Below are 20111 nucleotides of genomic sequence, written 5' to 3'. Positions count from 1 at the left end.
GTGACCGCGAAGGCAGCTCCAGGCTGGGCTGGGCCGGGCCGGGGCCGCACATGCATCAAGCCGAGAGGAGGGGGGTCACAGTCGGCTTGAGGAGGAGGACGTGACGGTAGGCGGACAGGACGCCTCCAGTCAAACAAGAACCAACACCGAGCGCTACCGGCGTGACAGCGCGTGTTCACGTCACGGACACACGGCGGCTGTTTTCAGCCTATGTTTTGCCTCCGAAACGGTGAGTGTTTCTCACGGCTGCCCCTCAACTACTGACGTCGCTTGTCGCCGGGGAACAGAGCACCCCGCCCGGCTAACGAGCGGATGATGATGCCGCCTTCCTCCTCCTTCTCCTCGGCCTGGCGAGAGTTAGTCAAATCTCCCCGTTTAGTGGCTCCTGGTAAATTAGCCATCTTGACATGAGCTCCTAATGGTAACTATTTGCTGCTTTGGCTGTAATCCGACATCTGCACCAGGCATGTAATGCTAACAAGTAGCCTAATCTCCTTATGTCTTTTTGCTAACCGCCGCTTTCTGCGCATGCTAACCTAGCATCGACTTTCTTTAATATTATTGTTTTGTTTCGGATTCTGTTTGTGTCCCTTGTTATTCAAAGACACTCGCAAATGTTTGGCCTGATTATCTGAAGTATTATGTGAACGTAGTCCTCATTCACCTGATTTATACTGTGAGGTGTTTCGAAATGGAATAATAATCAACATCAATTTAACAGAATACTAATTATTATACTGTTAAATTACTACGTGTCCCTCACGGTTGATTAATGATTATTATTAGTGGTAGTAGTAGTACAAAGGTAATTAAATGATGCTCTACTCATTCACAAGTATTATCTTAATCTAATGATGTGACTGGTGAGTTCCATCTTTGTGGCAAAATGAATGTGGGTTCTCAAATTGGAAAATTCTCGAGTAATTTGCAATAAATTACTATGTAGCGTGTTGTATCTTTTTTTAAAGTGCCTGCAGTGGTTGGTTGAGTTTATTGTGTTTAAGGAGCTGTCTGTCACTTGGTCGATTCTCTGCTTCATCCCAAAAGTCGTCCCAGAAAATGACAGTCCGGCAATGCTGTCGTCAGTTCAGTTGTCAGGTCATGCTGACGAATTATCACTTCAATGCATCAAGAAATTTGAATGATGAGTTTCGGAGAAAATTAGATTTTTGTGTTGGGGGAAAAAAATGGCCTTTTTGAGGAAAGTTTTGGAGAAACCTGGTCAAAAACGCTTTTAACGACCCTTTTGATTCATCTGTAACTCAGGGAACGCCTTCTCTGATTGGCTGACAAGTTTTAGTTAGAAAATACTCTATCCACAATAAGGTCGAATGGGTCAAAATTCTCAAAGTTGACATGTCAAAATTACTCTGATGTTTCAAATAGTGTCACTCGCCCTATAAACTTGACATAATTAGTACAAATGGAACATTTTTGGCCAGAAGAGCAATGTTAGCAGTAGAATATAAATTGTTTTTCCGGAATGTGTTTGTTATGGAGGATTTTAAAGACGTTTGAAGTTTGATTTCTGCAAACAAGGCAGCCAATTGTCACATTGCTTCAAGTAGGTTTGCAAAATTTCCATGGGGTGAAGCATGAATAAAGCAGGAATTTACACAATTGAATGTTGGCCCTTAACTGGATCTTAAATGTAGTTGGGGAAAAGATTTTAGCATTATCATGCTTAACTCATTCACTGCCATAAATTCATAAAAAAATAAAAAAAAAAAGATTATTAAAAATTTGGGGCAAGAGGCAATTAAATGTTTTTAATTGTTATTAATCACATGACTTCACTAATTAACTCATGATTAATCACAAATTCTATATGTTCTAAATGTACAGTAAAAAAATTCTAGGTTTTCATACTCTTGTTAACAAAAGTGGAAAAAATCTTAAACTAATAGAAATAGTTCAAATGATTTTTTGCCGTTTATAGCCGTCAATGGCAGTGAGTGAATGAAAAAAAAGAAAGAAAGAAAAGAAAATATTATTAAAAATTCGGGGCGTCGGGCGATTAAAGTTTTTAATCGTAATTAATTGCACAACTTCACTAGTTACAAATTATAAATTTTATGTAGAAAACTAAATGTACAATAAAAAAAATCTAGATTTTCAACAAAAGTGGAAAAAAAATGTTAAACTAATGGAAATAGTTCAAATAAATTTTTGACGTTTATAGCCGTCAATGGCAGTTAATGAGTTAAAACAGCCAGTCTTCATGCAATTATAGTTTTACCTTCACAATTGCCCCAATTTTTTTCCCCCGTCGCCTGGTCACTTTTTTTTTTTCTTATGAGCAAGTTTGAGAAGCAAACTTCAGATTTGCTATTTGAGTGAACTGCAGAAAAAAGCAGCCATGATTATTCCACAATTTGTGCAGAATTGTTATCTTTTGTCTTAAAACACGGGACAGCGATTTGTTCCAGTGCTTTTGTGGATTGACAGCGTGCCTCTTGCCATTTGCAGCCCGTCGCCACCATGACAGAAGAGGAAACCATAAACGTGAAGGAGGTGGAGATCATCAAGGTGATCTTGGACTTCCTCCACTCCAGGAAGTTGCACATCAGCATGTTGGCTCTGGAAAAGGAGAGCGGCGTCATCAACGGCCTCTACTCGGACGACATGCTCTTCCTCAGGTAGCCTCGATCGCAACTTTTTTTTTTCTTCTTTCCCCTTCCTGTCATACTTGTACCTGTTGTAGACGTCAACTATTGTGATTGCTTTTAGGCAACTGGTGCTGGATGGCCAATGGGACGAAGTCCTGCAGTTTATTCAGCCTTTGGAGTGTATGGAGAAGTTTGACAAAAAGAGGCACGTTGCAACTGCACGTTTTTTACTCATGTATAGAAATAGAATAGAAACACACTGTAGATGGGATCAAAACGTGACGATGACTAATTGTCCGTCTCAGGTTCCGCTACATCGTCCTAAGGCAGAAGTTTCTGGAAGCTCTGTGTGTGAATAATGCCATGTCTGCTGAGGATGAGCCACAACATGTACGTAAAAACAACAATGTTGTGCTACAGTATTAAAAAAAGTGTCAAACTCCTTTTACTTTCAAAATTGCTTTGCACAAAGTGTATCCTCCAAGTCAGCACTTGGATGCAATTAGGCTACAAGCTACAGCCCATCACTAACTGCTGTGTAAATAATGTAGAGTCGTTTTTAGTGCCCTGCACTCATTCAGAAGGCTGTAAAATTATAACCTTCATTCATGTGGACAAAAGATTTGTGCTTCAAAAGACATCTTGTGTAATATCCCCTTTTTTTTTTCCTCGCATTAACGTGCATGACCCCTGTTAAAGCTACGCTTCCGATTTTTTTGTCTACATTGTTCTTGTCTTTCACTCACGTCTGTCTTTATTGAACTCACTGGTTTGTGTAAATTGGGTTAACGGTGTTAACTGGTTCAAGCATGCTGTCACATACAGTGTAGCTGCAGCCTGTGACGGCAGCTTGTGCACGGTGACAGGATGAGGTCGCAACATTCAGGCATCTGTGAACACTAGACAATCTAATCACAGTGTGGACGCTTTGGATAGTCGGTCCATAGTTTTCATTTTCATTTTTACAATTCACTAGAGTGCATGAAATAATATCGTTTCACAAAAAGCTCTTTTTCTCCGCTTTTTGTTTCAAAACAGAGCATTTCGGTGAAACTAACCATTTTCTATTGTTGATTACTGAAGAACGGAATAAGGTAGAAACAAACTTTTTTTTCTGATGAAAGATGAGTTCAATCTTTCATTTGGTAGTATGTGTGTTTCCATAGTCCAAACACAACATTTTCTGTGGACCTTGAAAGATCAGTCAAAATGCTTAAATCGGCTGGCACTGGCGACATCCCGTTTCTGAAAACGTCTGGCAGTCAAAGAGTTAGAAATTTGGGGCAAGAGGCAATTAATTTTTCTTAATTGTAATTAATCGCATGACTTCACTAGTTAACTCACGGTTAATCACACATTTTATATCGGTTCTAAATATACAATAAAAAATTCTAGGTTTTCATACTCTTGTTAACAAAAGTGGGGGGAAAAAATGTTAAACTAATAGAAATAGTTCAAATGAATTTTTGACGTCAATGGCAGTGAATGAATAAAAAAAATAAGAGAATATGAAAAAAATTTGGGGCGTCAGGCGATTAAAGTTTTTAATTGTAATTAATCGCATGACTTCACTAGTTAACTCGCGATAAATCACAAATTTCATATCTGTTCTAAATGTACAATAAATTTTTTTATAGGTTTTCATACTCTTGTTAACAAAAGTGGGGGGAAAAAATGTTAAACTAATAGAAATAGTTCAAATGAATTTTTTACGTTTATAGCCGTCAATGGCAGTGAATGAGTTAATATTGCATGAGTGGAATATGAGTTAAGCAGCAAAATCCAATCACAATCAACAATCACATCTCAGCTTCAGTCAACAGGTGAGCTGTGATTGGTCATTGCCTGAGTCCTGAGCACCTGTGATGTCATCTTCAGTCAACGGCAAGTGGCAAAATGGCCGCCCCCTGAGATGGACAAAACAGCTGGATTTTGCTTCATAACTCATCTTACACAAATGTAATATTAATCAGAACGTCATGTTAAAACTAGTGAGGTCACATATAACATATTATTGTCAGGAAATGTTCAAGGTTGACTTCCCATTTATTGAGACAATCTCAAAGCGCACCAACAAACAAAAATATAGACACCACCTTCAATTGTTTTGTTCCTTGCTTCAACACGTTTTTATTTATTTATTTTTTTAGTTGGAGTTCACCATGCAGGAGGCGGTCAAGTGTCTGCACACCCTGGAGGAGTTCTGCCCCTCAAAAGACGACTACAGCAAACTGTGTCTGCTGCTCACCTTGCCCCGCCTCACCAACCACGCCGAATTTAAGGTCATCATTTTTTATTTATTTTTTATTTTTGCTTGACTTGCATTGTGGGTTGAATTGCTTGCGACTTCACCGCCGTCATCTTGTCAGGACTGGAACCCGAGCACGGCCCGGGTGCAGTGTTTCGAGGAGGCTTGCACCATGGTGGCCGAGTTCATCCCGGCGGACCGGAAGCTGAGTGAGGCTGGCTTCAAAGCCAGCGGGGATCGCCTCTTCCAGCTGCTCCTCAAAGGAGTCCTCTACGAGTGCTGTGTGGAGTTCTGCCAGGTTGAGACCGATAGGAATCCAACACTATTTGGCGGGGGGACGGACGGACAATAGAGGAAGACTTTTCTTATTTTGGGAAGGTTTTTGTATCAGTTGTGGGATGTGTTTGTGTCCAGAGCAAGGCGACAGGCGAAGAGATCACCGAGAGCGAAGTCCTGCTGGGCGTGGACATGTTGTGCGGCAACGGCTGCGACGACGTGGACTTGTCCCTGCTGTCCTGGATGCAAAACCTGGCCCACAGCGTCTTCTCCTGCGCCTTCGAACAGAAGCAGCTCAACATCCACGTGGACCGCCTGGTCAAACCGGCCAAGACCGGCTACGCCGACCTGCTCACGCCGCTCATCAGCAAACTGTCTCCGTACCCGTCCTCGCCACTGCGGCGGCCGCAGTCCGCCGACACCTACATGTCGCGCTCTTTGAATCCGGCTCTGGACGGGTTGTCCTACGGGCTGTCCAACCAGGATAAGCGAGCGAGCGGCGGCGAGGTGGCACCGGGTAAAGGCGTCTCTCCCATGTCTCACTCGTTTGCCAACTTCCACTATCCCGGAGCGGGCGGACAGAACCTCAGCAGGAGCCTCATGATGGAGAGCTCCGACTGCCACAGCATTTTTGAGGAGTCACCAGAAACGTGAGATCAACTTTCTACTACTATTGCATACAAATTTGCACTTTCTTGTAAATGTACTTTTACAGTTTTGCATATTTAAACAGCAAAAATGTGAAACTCAATCTAACTATTATTCTCAATGTCTTTTGTCTAGCTTAATGTTAACTTCACTATTGAATCTTTTAAAATCAATTATCCTATTGATTATTCCATCAAATAATCGAAAAATCGCCCACCCTCCGTATTTATTAAATTTTTTGTTAATCCACTAGGGTTGAACATGAGTTGAATTAAGTGGATATAACTACTCATTATTTATTATCTTCGGAACATATGAATTAGTAAACGCCAACAAAATTTGCCTATACTAAACAATTAGCGGTCGTGATTAGCATTAGCGCGCTAGTGAGTACCATTTAATGTAAACAAACTCTTAACTACCATTTAGTTCACATATACTGTGGAATCTCGGCGTTTGAACGTCTCGGAACTCGTACAATTCGGACTTCAACCAGAAATTTTGAGTAAAAAATGCTTTTTAAAAAAGTTTAAACTCATTTTCGGAGTTCGAACACCCAAGCAAAGCAAGCTAAGCTGAACGTACCTTGAAAACGGGTAGCCGAGCGAAGCCGAGCGAAGCCGAGCGAAGCCGAGCGAAGCCGAGCGAAGCCGAGCGAAGCCGAGCGAAGCCGAGCGAAGCCGAGCGAAGCCGAGCGAAGCCGAGCGAAGCCGAATGCTCACGTTGCGGTAGTTGAGACGATGCACTGCTCATTTTCAGTCAGGGCGTGAATACTCCCGAAGGTGCTCCATACTCGCGAGTGCATTTTGATTTTTCCACAACAATTTTCTTTGCCATGAGCCCAAAGAAAGACAACAGTGCCAGTGGCAGCAAAGAAAAACATACAGCGTTACGAACCACAGTAGAATTAGGAAGGAGATAATCGCGCAGTTGTAACTACCGTGACTACTTCTGTAAATACTGGCACGAGGACCCCCCCCCTTAGCTTTTCAACAACGTGCCTGACGTTAAACAACGCGCGCAAGGACTGCTTAGTAGTCTAACAATATGCCCAATGTAAAATAAACAAACTCGGCACTGAACTAAAGCAAGCATTAACATAGCATTTTTCATCCATGATGCCATCACACCACATAAAAAAAAAAGGTAAGGTATTTTTTTATTGTTTAAATACTGCACTGTACAGTAAATGTAAAAAACATAAATAGAAATTAAAATAGGAATTTTCTACTACTACTACAAATTATTTTTTATCTTGTGTGCATCAGCATTATTAAACGCAAACAAAATTAGCCTATGCTGAACTGTTAGCAATCGCGATTAGCATTAGTGCGCTAGCGATTAGATTACCACTTAAGGTGCACAAACACTAACTACCATTTAGTCCACACAAACACCATTATGTCTACATGAATTAAATTGAATTGAGTGTATATAGCAACTAATTATTATCTTGTGCATGAGCATTATTGAACACCAACTAAATTAGCCTATGCTAAACGGTTAGCAATCACGATTAGCATTAGCGCGCTAGTAATTACCATTTAAGGTACACAAACACTAACTACCATTTAGTTCACACAAACATCATTATGTCTACATAACACATGTAATAGTGTCTTCAAAGTTATTCACAGATGATGCTTCAACAATCGTTCAATAATAAACGAGTGGAGCTGCCTGTTTGCTATGAGTTCAATAAATCCAATGTGTTCAATAACTTCCTGTCCACTGTGTGCGTTTGCAAAAAAAGTCAGTGCAGGAACTTGGATGGCGGCGCAAACATGGTTCCGATGGAGCGTCGAGGCAGGCTTATCCGACTTTTTTTTCCCCTCTCTCAGCCCTAATACAATCTGAAACGCTGAATTTAAATTTGAACATTCCTGTAAAGTACTGTAAAAATCTATTTAAAAAAAATAATAAAATCTCCGATGAAGGTGGAGAACAATGTCGTTCATAGCTGCCTTATGAGATCTCGTGTGTACGTACGTGTGTTGTAGGTCGAGGACCGAAACACCTGTGGACAAAATGATGGCTTCAAGCGGAGCTCAGAATTCGCGTCCCGCCTCTGCTCCTGGAGAGGATGCGCCGCCAGCCCCCTCTGCTGAAAAGAACGAGGTCAAACCCCAAACTTACTACTGCAAGTACTTGACCCCCCCCCCCCCCCCCCCCACCAAAAAACTTTATAATTGCTAATGTTGCATACAGTACAAAGCTGGTTTCTCAGTCTGGACGTAACATCTTGTGGCCATTCCAGGAAGTGCAGAAAACTTTGAAATGATGGATACACTTGAAGCCCAAATATGCAAGGGATGACTTGTTTTGTGTTGACTGTCGTGCACGATGCATTACTGAGGAGCTGGCGTGTTGTCTTTCCTCTCTGGATGTCTAAATATAGACTCGGCTTAATCTCAACATGAGTCATTGTCCCTCTGCAAGGTTGACGGGCACCTGCAGCTTAGCTTCAAGCACATTGATTCAAAATGTCATGCCGGGCTTTTGTTTACATCTTGATAGAAATCCTTGTTAGTTGTCTACTTACGACCCTCACTGGCACATTTCTTGAAGATGTGCATCAGTAAAAAACAAACAAACAAACAAACAAACACAAATGGAGTTTATGGGACCTTTTTGGGGTTGGCACTTAGTCATGAAACATTTTAGCCAAAGTGGCTAAACAGTATAAAAATCTCCTCGCCATATTTGAGTGTAGTTAGGCACGTGTATATGTGGAGGCAATGCTGCTGGTTTCGCCGCTATCTTGCTACATGCGAAGCTCATGCACGCACGCACATGGCAAAGACATTTTAATTTGTAACCTCAATAACAAAAAACACTTCAGGGAAGATGTATTTTTTCAGGTTACGGGCATAGTTTGATGTCTTAACTGCACAATTATTATTGATAAGGAAGTGGCAATTGCGCCAAATAGCCACAGATGAAATAGGGCACTTATATAGCAGGGAGGGGTGACTCATGCTATTCCCATTTTAGCCCCGCCCACAACACCGGACAATTGGTGTGAAAAAGAGTTTCCCGCTATATCTCAGCAATTCGTGACTAAGTTGATCTCAGTCTGCGCATTTTCAACACTTACTGTATCTTCCAACATATTTATGTATTCTAAAATAGCATACATGACTTAACGTGATCTTTCATTTTTAAAACATTTTTATCAGAGTCTGATTTTCAGTACAATACCTTCAAATTACGTTTGTACAGTACATGCATTCAAGGAGAGAAGAAAGTGGGTGGAGTTTGACTTATTCCCACACAATGACCCACCTCGCGCATGAAATTTCTTTTGCGTTCCATTATGTGACCAAGCGGCCTGTTTTCATTCTTTCAATCATATCCCCAAACCAATCCTTTTGTGTGTCGTATATAGGGGTGGGAATCTTTGACTGTGTCACGATTCGATTTGGTTCAGATTTTTGGGTCTGCGATTCGATTCGGAATCGATTTTTGACTCAAAATGATTTGATTGACAATGATTTCTGCTCCAATTTATAATGTGCATGATCGTCATGATCTACTCCAGTCTGACTCGCTAATGCTAATTAGCTTGCTACTCGTGGCACGCTTATCACTCAAAAGAACGGCGATTCATACAAAATGCTTCTAGAATGTATACAGAAAAGCATCTTAACATTACTCACTAGCATATACTCTTCCTACGCTGCAAAAAAAACAACTTTTACCAGCATAACTTGATTGTGACTTTTTCCTTCTACGTGGCTACAACTTAACAGTGTATCATGTATAGCAGAACCACACTGCCCCTAAGTGGCCAAATCGTGTACAACACGAACAGTGCTCCCAATAAAGGCGCACACAAACAAGGGCAAGACGGTATAAAATAATTTAAATAAAATGGATTTTGGGACATTTAAAATCGATTCTGAATGGTAATAAATGAGAATCGCGATCCTTACGAGGAACGTTTTTTTTGGGGCACACCCCTGCTCGTAGTATATAACGCATGCCCTTCTTGTGCTCCAACCTGCAGCTCTCGGACTCCACCGAGAAGTACGAGGAGTTTTACCGCCAGCGCCTCCGCGTGCAGCAGCACCTGGAGCAGAAGCAGCAGCAGAGGCAGATGTACAAGCAGATGTTGTTGGAAGGCGGCGTGCAGCAGGAGCCTCCGCCCGGCGACCTGCAGCACAGCCTCACGGAAAAGTTCCTCAACAGGTACAAAGAAGAAGAGAAACGCAGAGGGTGCGGCTTGGCGTCTTTCAGCATCTGTCAGACGAGAAGGGGGGGGGGGGGGCTTTTAACACCTCCCCCCATGCACAATTCACCATCTGTGCTGACTAGCGTCGCCGCATCACACGTGGTCATTAACATGCCAAGGCCTTTTTATTACATTTCCCCAGAGAATGGCCTCAGTGTCTGCATTATTCATAGTCAGCTGTTTCTCTCGATTCCATTTCATTTATATCGGGGACATGCTTTTACAATTTCTCATAACCCTAATGCCAATCAAACGCAACTACCATAGACCCCCAAATACTGTAACAATTAAAGGGATACTCATTTAGCCATTTTCAGCAGTAAGCAGATCATATTTTGTCTATAGTTATTCATTATTTTTTATGTACAACTAATTTTGCCACTTGCTATCGACTGACGATGACGTCACGCGTGCTCAGGGCTCAGTTTGCAAACGTCACATGGCCAAACCCAGAAAACAGGTGTGAGCCGTGTTTGGTTGTTATCTCAGCTTTGAGCATCTGTGATGTCATTTTTAGTCGACAGCGTGTGGCAAAATGTTTTTTTTTCAAAGTATTAATTGTACATGAAAAAAAAAAGACATTATCAAATTAATTCTAGACAAAATATTCACTTTTTAGTCCTGAAAATGGCTAAATGAGTCAAGTATCCATTTAAAGACTTTTAAGTCTACTGTTTTCTTGAAATTTACTGTTCACGTGAATTTAAAAGTATTTTCTTAACATTTATGAAAGACCTGACTTATTGCACTTTATGACAAGTCAGAATATTTTTCATTTGTATTTACAATTATTGAATTAGAATTATGAAAACATTTTCATCTCATCCATGCTGATGTCAATGTTTGTGTAACACTTAATTGATTACAACACGTATTATATTCATTAATAGATAAATCATTTAACCAGTTACTGTCTCTGCAAAATTTTATTTGAAATTTAATGTTTGTGATGTTTTTTTTTTTAAATCAATATCAATATAATAATAATTAATCAATATTGGATTGAACTAGTCAATCAAATTGGGAAAAATCGAATCAATTGAGGAGCTTTGAATCGATACCCAGCCCTAATTATTTTGGGGAACAAAAAGTTGTATTGTTGTGAGAATAAAATTTTATCAAATTCATCTTGTTATAAAATTGTGTTGAACAAAAACGTTTACAAGAAGAAAGACATATTTTGTCTGTAAAAAACGTCATAAGAGAGAATAAGGTCGTATCTTTCTTAAGATAAAAAAGTCCAAAAAAAATTTTTTCTACACAATTTTTGCTTGAATGAACATTGTGCTGAATTTCTGGTCCTTGTGGCCTTGGCCACCAGGGGGCAGTCAAATATAATAGGATACCAATATACTGTATTTGGAGATGTAAGTAAGCTGCAGTAATGAATAATTATTCGCACAGGAACGTATGTGTACATGTTGGTGCTGTTTGTGCTCCAATATTTCTTTGTTAAAGGCTTCTAATGACATAATGCCGTTTGTTATCCTGCCTATGGCACAGAACCTGACGTGTGTGTTTGCCGTCAGGTCCATCCAGAAGCTGGAGGAGCTCAACGTGGGGATGGAGAATTTAGGAGAGGAAGTGGCCCAGTTGGCCCAGCAGTGCAACGGCAATGCGCCCGCCTCTGAGTGCAACAACAACCCCCCCCTCCGCCAGCCCCGAACCCAACGGGAGCCGCGGGGCCCTCAGCAGCACACCGCAGCACGTTGCGGGAGACCGTCCGGTCTCGCCCCCGAACGAGTCTCCCGTTTCCTCGCAGAGGTTGGCGCGGTGTCGCAACGTTCACACTCAAAACAGAAAAGACATTTGAAAGACTTGTTTTTGTGTGTGTGTGTGTTTGTCGACAGCGTGCAGAATCACAAAGCAGGTCCACACGGCGACTCGCCGGGCTCGTTATCCCGCAGTAAAGAGGTGTGTTTACATAAAAAATGTACACATCACGCTTTGTGTTCATTAGCACTGCGCAGCTTCAGCGGCTTTGCACCAACAAGCTCCGTTTGTTTCCCTATTTTACTATTCATACAGAGCTGACTTCCTTTCTGTTAGCAACTCATTCCATCTGTGTGCGGCGTGACAGCTAGCAGCTGCTTCACCATGTTTGCTTTGAAACCTGCGTCAATTATTGGATTATTATATCTACTTGTCCATCGCAGAAAAATACACTTTGTAACTCGTTTTAATCAGCTTTGCTAGTATGCTTTCTGTGATGTCCCTGCATGTGGGAAAGGAGAGCCACAGTTGAAATTATTGAGCAGTTTAATTCAGTTTCATTTATTTATTTCAATGTAATCTACATTTTGTAAGGGCTGCAGCTATTGTGCAGTTTCAGGCGATCCCATCGGTTAATCAGATGATTGTTTTTCCATCCTTAAACAAAAACAAATTGTGCATGTGAAGTGCACTTGGGGTCACTATCCGCATGTTCCACACTATAATACCTCTCTGTGACTTAGAGTGTGTGTGGCTTTAACTCATTCACTCCCAGCCATTTTCACTGAAGCAATCCCCTTTGCTCCTGGCTGTTTTACTGGATTTTGACTGATTTTACAGAATATTGTGTTCTATTGCTATCAAAAAAATGGAACCTTCCAAAAGAAAGATTAGTCTCTTCTTTCATCAGGAAAATTATTATTTTTTGTATCTGTTTCCATTTTGCAGCAATTAGTATTAGAATATAGCTAAGTTTCATCAATATTCACATTCCTGTTGAAAACACTGACAAAAAGAGCTGGTTGCAACATGGCCCTGGTTGATCTCTTATACTCTGCTGCCACCTGCTGACCGTTTTTGTAGTAACTACCGTTGCTTTAAGTCGCCGCTTCATGCAAGAAGCTGTAGCAAAGCCTTCTGTATGTTCTGGCATAAAAAACAAAACAAAAAAAAATGTTTTGGGGAGTGAAGGACAAAGTATTAAAAAACTTATTTACACATTTTTGGGTTTGAGTGAGTTAAAAGGTCTGGTGAGTGACGTGTGTGTCAGAAACTGTTGTGAGCTCAGGATAGCAGCTGGCTATAACCATTAGGCAAAACTGTGCTAGTAATATACAGCCTAGTACAAATTAGGCTAATAAGGCTTAGCAGTTTATCAGTAAGTCATTGTAACTGTCACTTGAGTGGCATTGAGGACATGCTGCTTTAATTTTGAGGTCATTTCAAAATACTTTTTTTTTTTTTTTTTTTTTTTTTACAGGGTGGTGACAAAGAAAAAAGACTGTTTGTGCCCGTGCATACTCTGGAGGACACTCAGGCTGTTCGTGCAGTTTCCTTCCACCCGTCCGGCGCCCTCTACGCGGTTGGCTCCAACTCCAAAACTCTCCGCGTCTGCGCTTACCCGGAAACGCGTGACACCAGGTGACTGTCGCACTCAGACAAATATCTACAGCTTTACCGCGTAATTATTATTTCTCCTTTTTTTAAATTCCTTTCTTTTGCTAGTGGCTCAAGTCCAGCGACGCAGCCGGTGGTCCGCTTCAAGAGGAACAAACACCACAAAGGTTCCATCTACTGCGTGGCCTGGAGCCACTGTGGGCAGCTGCTGGCGACCGGCTCCAACGACAAATACGTCAAAGTTCTACCATTCAGCGCCGAGACCTGCAATGCCACAGGTAAGCGTGCGTTTGAAACACGTTTGACAAACGTTGAGGAATGCTGATTGATTGATTGATTGTTGGCTAGCTAGCTATCCTGATTGATTGATTGGTGGCTAGCTAGCTATCCTGATTGATTGATTAATTGATTGATGACTAGCTCGCTAGCTAGCTATTCAGATAGATAGATTGATGGCTAGCTATACTGATTGATTGATTGATTGATGGCTAGCTAGCTAGCTAGATAGATTGATTCATGGCTAGCTAGCTAGCTATACAGATTGATTGATTGATGGCTAGCTACCTAGCTAGCTATCCAGATAGATAGATTGATTAACGGCTAGCTAGCTAGCTATCCAGATTGATTGATTAATTGATTGATGGCTGGCTAGCTAGCTAGCTATCCTGATAGATTGATGGCTAGCTAGCTAGCTATACAGATAGATTTATTAATTGATTGATGGCTAGCTGGCTAGCTAGCTATCCAGATAGATAGCTGGCTAGCTAGCTAGCTAGCTATCCAGATAGATAGATTGATTAACGGCTAGCTAGCTAGCTATCCAGATTGATTGATGGCTGGCTAGCTAGCTAGCTATCCTGATAGATTGATGGCTAGCTAGCTAGCTATACAGATAGATTTATTAATTGATTGATGGCTAGCTGGCTAGCTAGCTAGCCAGATAGATAGATTGATTAACGGCTAGCTAGCTAGCTATCCAGATTGATTGATTGATTGATGACTAGCTAGATAGCTATCCAGATAGATAGATTGATTGATGACTAGCTAGCTATTCTGATGGATTGATTGATTGATTAATTGATTGATGGCTAGCTAGCTAAAGATCCTGATTGATTGATTGATGGCTATCCAGATAGATAGATCGATAAATTGATTGATTGATGGCTAGCTAGCTATCCATATAGATAGATATTTAGCTATATTGCTTTTTGGCTATTTAGAAATAAATAAATAAATAAATCGATTGATACTTGCCTCCCCACAGGCCCAGACTTGGAGTTCAGCATGCACGACGGCACCATCAGGGACTTGGCCTTCATGGAGGGTCCAGAAAGCGGAGGGGCCATCTTGATCAGCGCCGGAGCAGGAGACTGCAACATCTACACCACCGACTGCCAGCGAGGCCAAGGGCTGCACGCGCTCAGCGGACACACGGGTACGCGCTGTCGCAAGAAGTGGAGCAGACCGTCCCGTCGGCTGTGCCATCCAAATGTGCGCTTTGTTTGCAGGTCACATTCTGTCTCTTTACACATGGGGGGGCTGGATGATAGCGTCGGGCTCCCAAGACAAGACGGTGCGTTTCTGGGACCTCAGGGTGCCCACCTGCGTGCGGGTGGTGGGCACGGCCTTCCACGGCTCAGGTACGGCAACGTTTGGAAAACATTCTTCATGAGGTTTTGGGTGAATTGGGATGCAGGTTGCTGAGTGAGCACAAAATCTGCAACAGTTGCATCTAATTAACAGGTTTTTTTGTATAGGAATGAACAATTTTTAAAATTAACCATGTTGCAAATTTTTTACCTCCTCAATATTGCAACAGTAATTTTTAATGCTATTATTTTTTCAAGGTCCTGTATTTTTTTTACAAAAGCAATATATTGATAAAATTAATAATTGTCCTACAATAGACGTTATTTTATTATTATTTTAACTACTTTGCATATATTTTTATTCACATAAAAAAAAAATCTATTCTATGAATAACAATTATTAAAAATAATTCTGAATGTTAAAAAATATATTTTGTTAAAATAAAATGAACTATTTAAAATATTGTGTGTATACTTCACGTCACTATTCATGACCTCATTTAATTATGAATATTAATAAATATTAATTTTATTCTTAAAATAAACAATTTAAAATATACACACTTGTTTGATTGTTTTCATTGATTATTATTATTTTTTTTAAAGAAGGTATTTGCTCTCCCTGAAAAACTGACATTTTTTAAAACTGATTTTTAATTAATTGGTTAATATTTAATTAACGCAACCCTGACCTCACTTATCCGTCTAGTTCAAAGAATCAACAGCACATGGACACAAAAGTTGATTTCAATACTCAGATGAACCTTGATGCACTTTGCTGACATGTCACGTGACCGTCGGTTCGTCCATCTGCGTCTGTCTCCCCCTCAGGCAGCCCCGTGGCCTCGGTGGCGGTGGACCCGAGCGGGCGTCTTCTTGCGACGGGACAGGAGGACAGCGCTTGCATGCTGTACGACATCCGTGGCGGGCGCATCGTGCAGGTGTACCGGCCGCACGGCAGCGACGTGCGCTCGGTCCGCTTCTCCCCCGGCGCACACTACCTGCTCACCGGATCCTACGACAACAAAGTCATGGTCACCAACCTGCAAGGTCAGGCGGACGCACACTGATATGACGTGATGGAGGGATGGCTGGACGGACGGACGGACGGATTGATATATGGACAAATATGTGGATGGATGAACGGATATATGGACGGACGGATGGATGAATGGACGGATGGATGAATGGACAGATAGATAGATGGATGGACGGCTGGATGGATGGACAGATAGATGGACAGACGGATGAATATATGGATGGACGAACGGATATATGGATGGACGGACGGATGAATGGCCGGATAAATGAATGGATAGATAGATGGATGGATGATGAATGGACGGATGAACGGACAGATGGATGGATGTTATGGACGGATGCATGGACAGATAGATAGATAGATGGACGGACGGATATGTGGGTGGATGGATGGATGGATAGACAGATGGATGAATGGACAGATGGATGAACGGATGGATGGATGGATTAATGGACAGACGAACAGATATATGGATAGACGGACGGATGAATGGACGGATATATGGATGGATGGGCGGATGAACAGACAAATGATGGATAGATAGATAGATGGACGGACGGATATGTGGGTGGATGGATGGATAGACAGATGGATGAATGGACAGATGGATGGATGGATGGATGGATGGATTAATGGACAGACAAACAGATATATGGATGGACGGACGGATGAATGGCCGGATATATGAATGGATAGATAGATGGATGGATGATGAATGGACGGATGAACGGACAGATGGATGGATGTTATGGACGGATGCATGGACAGATAGATAGATAGATGGACGGACGGATATGTGGGTGGATGGATGGATGGATAGACAGATGGATGAATGGACAGATGGATGAACGGATGGATGGATGGATTAATGGACAGACGAACAGATATATGGATAGACGGACGGATGAATGGACGGATATATGGATGGATGGGCGGATGAACAGACAAATGATGGATAGATAGATAGATGGACGGACGGATATGTGGGTGGATGGATGGATAGACAGATGGATGAATGGACAGATGGATGGATGGATGGATGGATGGATTAATGGACAGACAAACAGATATATGGATGGACGGACGGATGAATGGCCGGATATATGAATGGATAGATAGATGGATGGATGATGAATGGACGGATGAACGGACAGATGGATGGATGTTATGGACGGATGCATGGACAGATAGATAGATAGATGGACGGACGGATATGTGGGTGGATGGATGGATGGATAGACAGATGGATGAATGGACAGATGGATGAACAGATGGATGGATGGATTAATGGACAGACGAACAGATATATGGATGGACGGACGGATGAATAGACGGATATATGGATGGCTGGGCGGATGAACAGACAAATGATGGATAGCTAGATAGATGGACGGACGGATATGTGGGTGGATGGATGGATGGATAGACAGATGGATGAATGGACAGATGGATGAACGGACGGATGGATGGATGGATTAATGGACAGACGAACAGATATATGGATGGATGGACAGATGAATGGACGGATATATGGATGGATGGGTGGATGAACAGACAAATGGATGGATAGATAGATAGATGGACGGACGGATATGTGGGTGGATGGATGGATAGACAGATGGATGAATGGACAGATGGATGAACGGATGGATGGATGGATGGATTAATGGACAGACAAACAGATATATGGATGGACGGACGGATATATGGATGGATGGGCGGATGAACAGACAAATGGATGGATAGATAGATGGATGGATGGATGGATGAACGGACAGATGGACGGATGTATGTATGGATGGATAGATAGACAGATAATGACATTTGTGAGGAAGCACACCAAAAAATACTGTTATCTGCTTCCAATTTTTGAAAGCTGTTCATATTGGCTGTATAAATGTTGCTGTTTTTTTTTTTTTTTTTTTTGTGTGTGTTTTTCCTGCGCATTCAGGCGACCTGACCAAGCAGCTTCCCGTGACGCTGGTGGGCGAGCACGGCGACAAGGTCATCCAGTGTCGCTGGCACACCGACGACCTCTCCTTCCTGTCCTCCTCCGCCGACCGCACCGTCACGCTGTGGACTCACAACCCGTGACGCCGCCACGTATCGCAAACGCACGCACACTAACATGACAGTTAGCGTCATAGGAAATCACAATGCTCATAAACTAGCGACGCAGCAAAAGCACATACAGCAACGCACTATGGAAAATCATTTTCAGCATTTATTCCATATCTTCAATATCCCGCTTCAGCGCCACGTACTAGTAATATGTGTTTTCTTCTTACTACCAGAGGTGGCAGATCCAGGTCCAAAAAGGAAAAACCCTGCCACAGTTTGGATTTAGCCCCAGGTGCTAGCTAGCTAGCTCCCTAGCTAGCTCCCATGGTGTTCGTTTACCTGCTAGGAAGCTAGCTAACTAGCAAGCTAGCATTATTGGCTAAAGCCAAACTGTGGCAGGGTTTTTACTTTCTGGACCTGGATTTGCCATCTCGGCTTACTACTAACACAATTCAGCGCACTAGTCAAACGACTGTCTTACTAAGACTGTTTTTCCTAGTACAGAATTAAACCTTAATAGTAATCTGGCACTTGCAGCACTACGAGGACCTACCAATAGTTACTGTATAGGTCACACACTAGTAGCCTCCTGGATACTACTAGTAGCACCAAAATTCCTAGTGATAATTTGACATTGACACCAGTAAGCACAAAAAGTATACTAGTTCATGCACCTTAATCTAAATATCAAGGATTTCACATAAATTTGTTATAATTTTTACTACGGTATAACATTTTTGCACACTAGTAGGACAACTTTGGAATACTAGTAAGGCAAAACTAGTAGTAGGCATTTTGGTGCTATTAGTTGAGTCCTGGATCCTACTAGTAGCACCAAAATTCCTACTGATAATTTGACATGTAATTGTCATACTAGTAAGCACAAAATGTGTACTAGTACAGGATTCACATGTATTAGTAAGATTTGTTTTCACTAATGTATCACATTTTTACACACTAGTAGGACAACTATGCTACTAGTAGTGGGCATTTTGGTGCTATTAGTTGGGTCCAGGAGTCTACTAGTACGTGACACATGCCAACTAGTTAGGCCTGGTAGTGTTACTAGTAACTTGCTATTGAGGGTTAATTGTGTATGAGTAGGCCAAAAACGGCACTAGTAGTGGCAAAAAAAAAAACAAGACTAGTAAGACAGTCATGATACTAGTGCATGAAACTTAAACGGGATGTTTAAGATATCAACTAAATGCTCCAACAGCTTTCCGTAGTAGGAAAGCACAGATGTCAACTAGTTTTGCCTCACTAGTAGCGTAGTTCCTCACTGCATCACATTAAACACACACACACACGTCGCATGCGCTTTGACTGACAGGACGGAAGTTGTTTTCCATGATTGGTGCCTTCCTTGAGTTGTCGCGTGAACACAACAGATCAGATGACATATTTTTTTTGCATTCCCGTTTCCTCCAGCTGCCGTTATCGTCTGTTTTTTGGGAAAAGTGTACGTTTTGTTTGCGAAACTGTGACCGTTTGGGGCGTGTCCAATGGCAACTTTGTCGCGCCGTAAGCACCAGATTGCAACCCAAACGCGTCCATTTGAGTCATCAGTATTTTTTGCAGGCGCCGTCATCAACAATGAACGATTGTCAAGCCAGTTTCCAAAGGGAAGACGAGCCTCTGTTTCTAGTTGTTGTTTTGTTTTTTTGTTGTTGCTGCGCTCGGGTCCGAACCAGAGCGGCCGGTCGTTACGCTTACTCATTTTATGCACAGTGAATAGAAACGTTAATATTTATTTGAAGCCAGTATTTGGGATTGTGTTGAGTTCTTGAAATGTAAAGCACTTTTCTGTCTAACGCAAATGTTCGATCCTCCTGATTTATTTTCAAAATGTTTTTAATGCTCACGTCTTTTAGCAAATAACACCAAACTAATACATGCGTATTTATTTCTGTCATGTACAGTTAATAGGATGTTTTGAAATGCTACTGGCTGATGTATGAAGCCTGTCCTATTGTTTTCTTAAAATAAAATGAAAAAAGGAATTTAATTTAATGCAAGCTAACAGATTGATTTTACGTTCAATAAAGTGTCTTTTAATGAAGCGTAAAATGTG

The 20111-nt window shown here is 41.7% G+C and overlaps 1 protein-coding gene across 1 annotated transcript; it reads left to right on the top strand.

The window, feature by feature from the left end:
- The first annotated feature begins 238 nt into the window (after positions 1 to 238).
- wdr47a (WD repeat domain 47a) lies at positions 239 to 20099 on the top strand. The gene is given in 18 exon segments (XM_077555950.1): positions 239 to 421; positions 2470 to 2639; positions 2731 to 2814; positions 2915 to 2999; positions 4760 to 4891; positions 4979 to 5155; positions 5272 to 5783; positions 7782 to 7899; positions 9791 to 9972; positions 11545 to 11634; positions 11636 to 11779; positions 11866 to 11929; positions 13209 to 13369; positions 13454 to 13623; positions 14610 to 14780; positions 14854 to 14985; positions 15766 to 15984; positions 17928 to 20099. Coding segments are annotated over 18 exon segments (2757 nt in total). The 5' UTR covers positions 239 to 418; the 3' UTR covers positions 18071 to 20099.
- The last annotated feature ends 12 nt before the right edge of the window (positions 20100 to 20111 follow it).

The sequence above is a fragment of the Vanacampus margaritifer genome, chromosome 2, assembly GCF_051991255.1.
Source record: "Vanacampus margaritifer isolate UIUO_Vmar chromosome 2, RoL_Vmar_1.0, whole genome shotgun sequence".
Lineage (NCBI taxonomy): Eukaryota > Metazoa > Chordata > Actinopteri > Syngnathiformes > Syngnathidae > Vanacampus > Vanacampus margaritifer.
The sequence above is the reverse complement of the archived record's forward strand: the minus strand, read 5'-3'. Positions and strand labels throughout refer to the sequence as shown.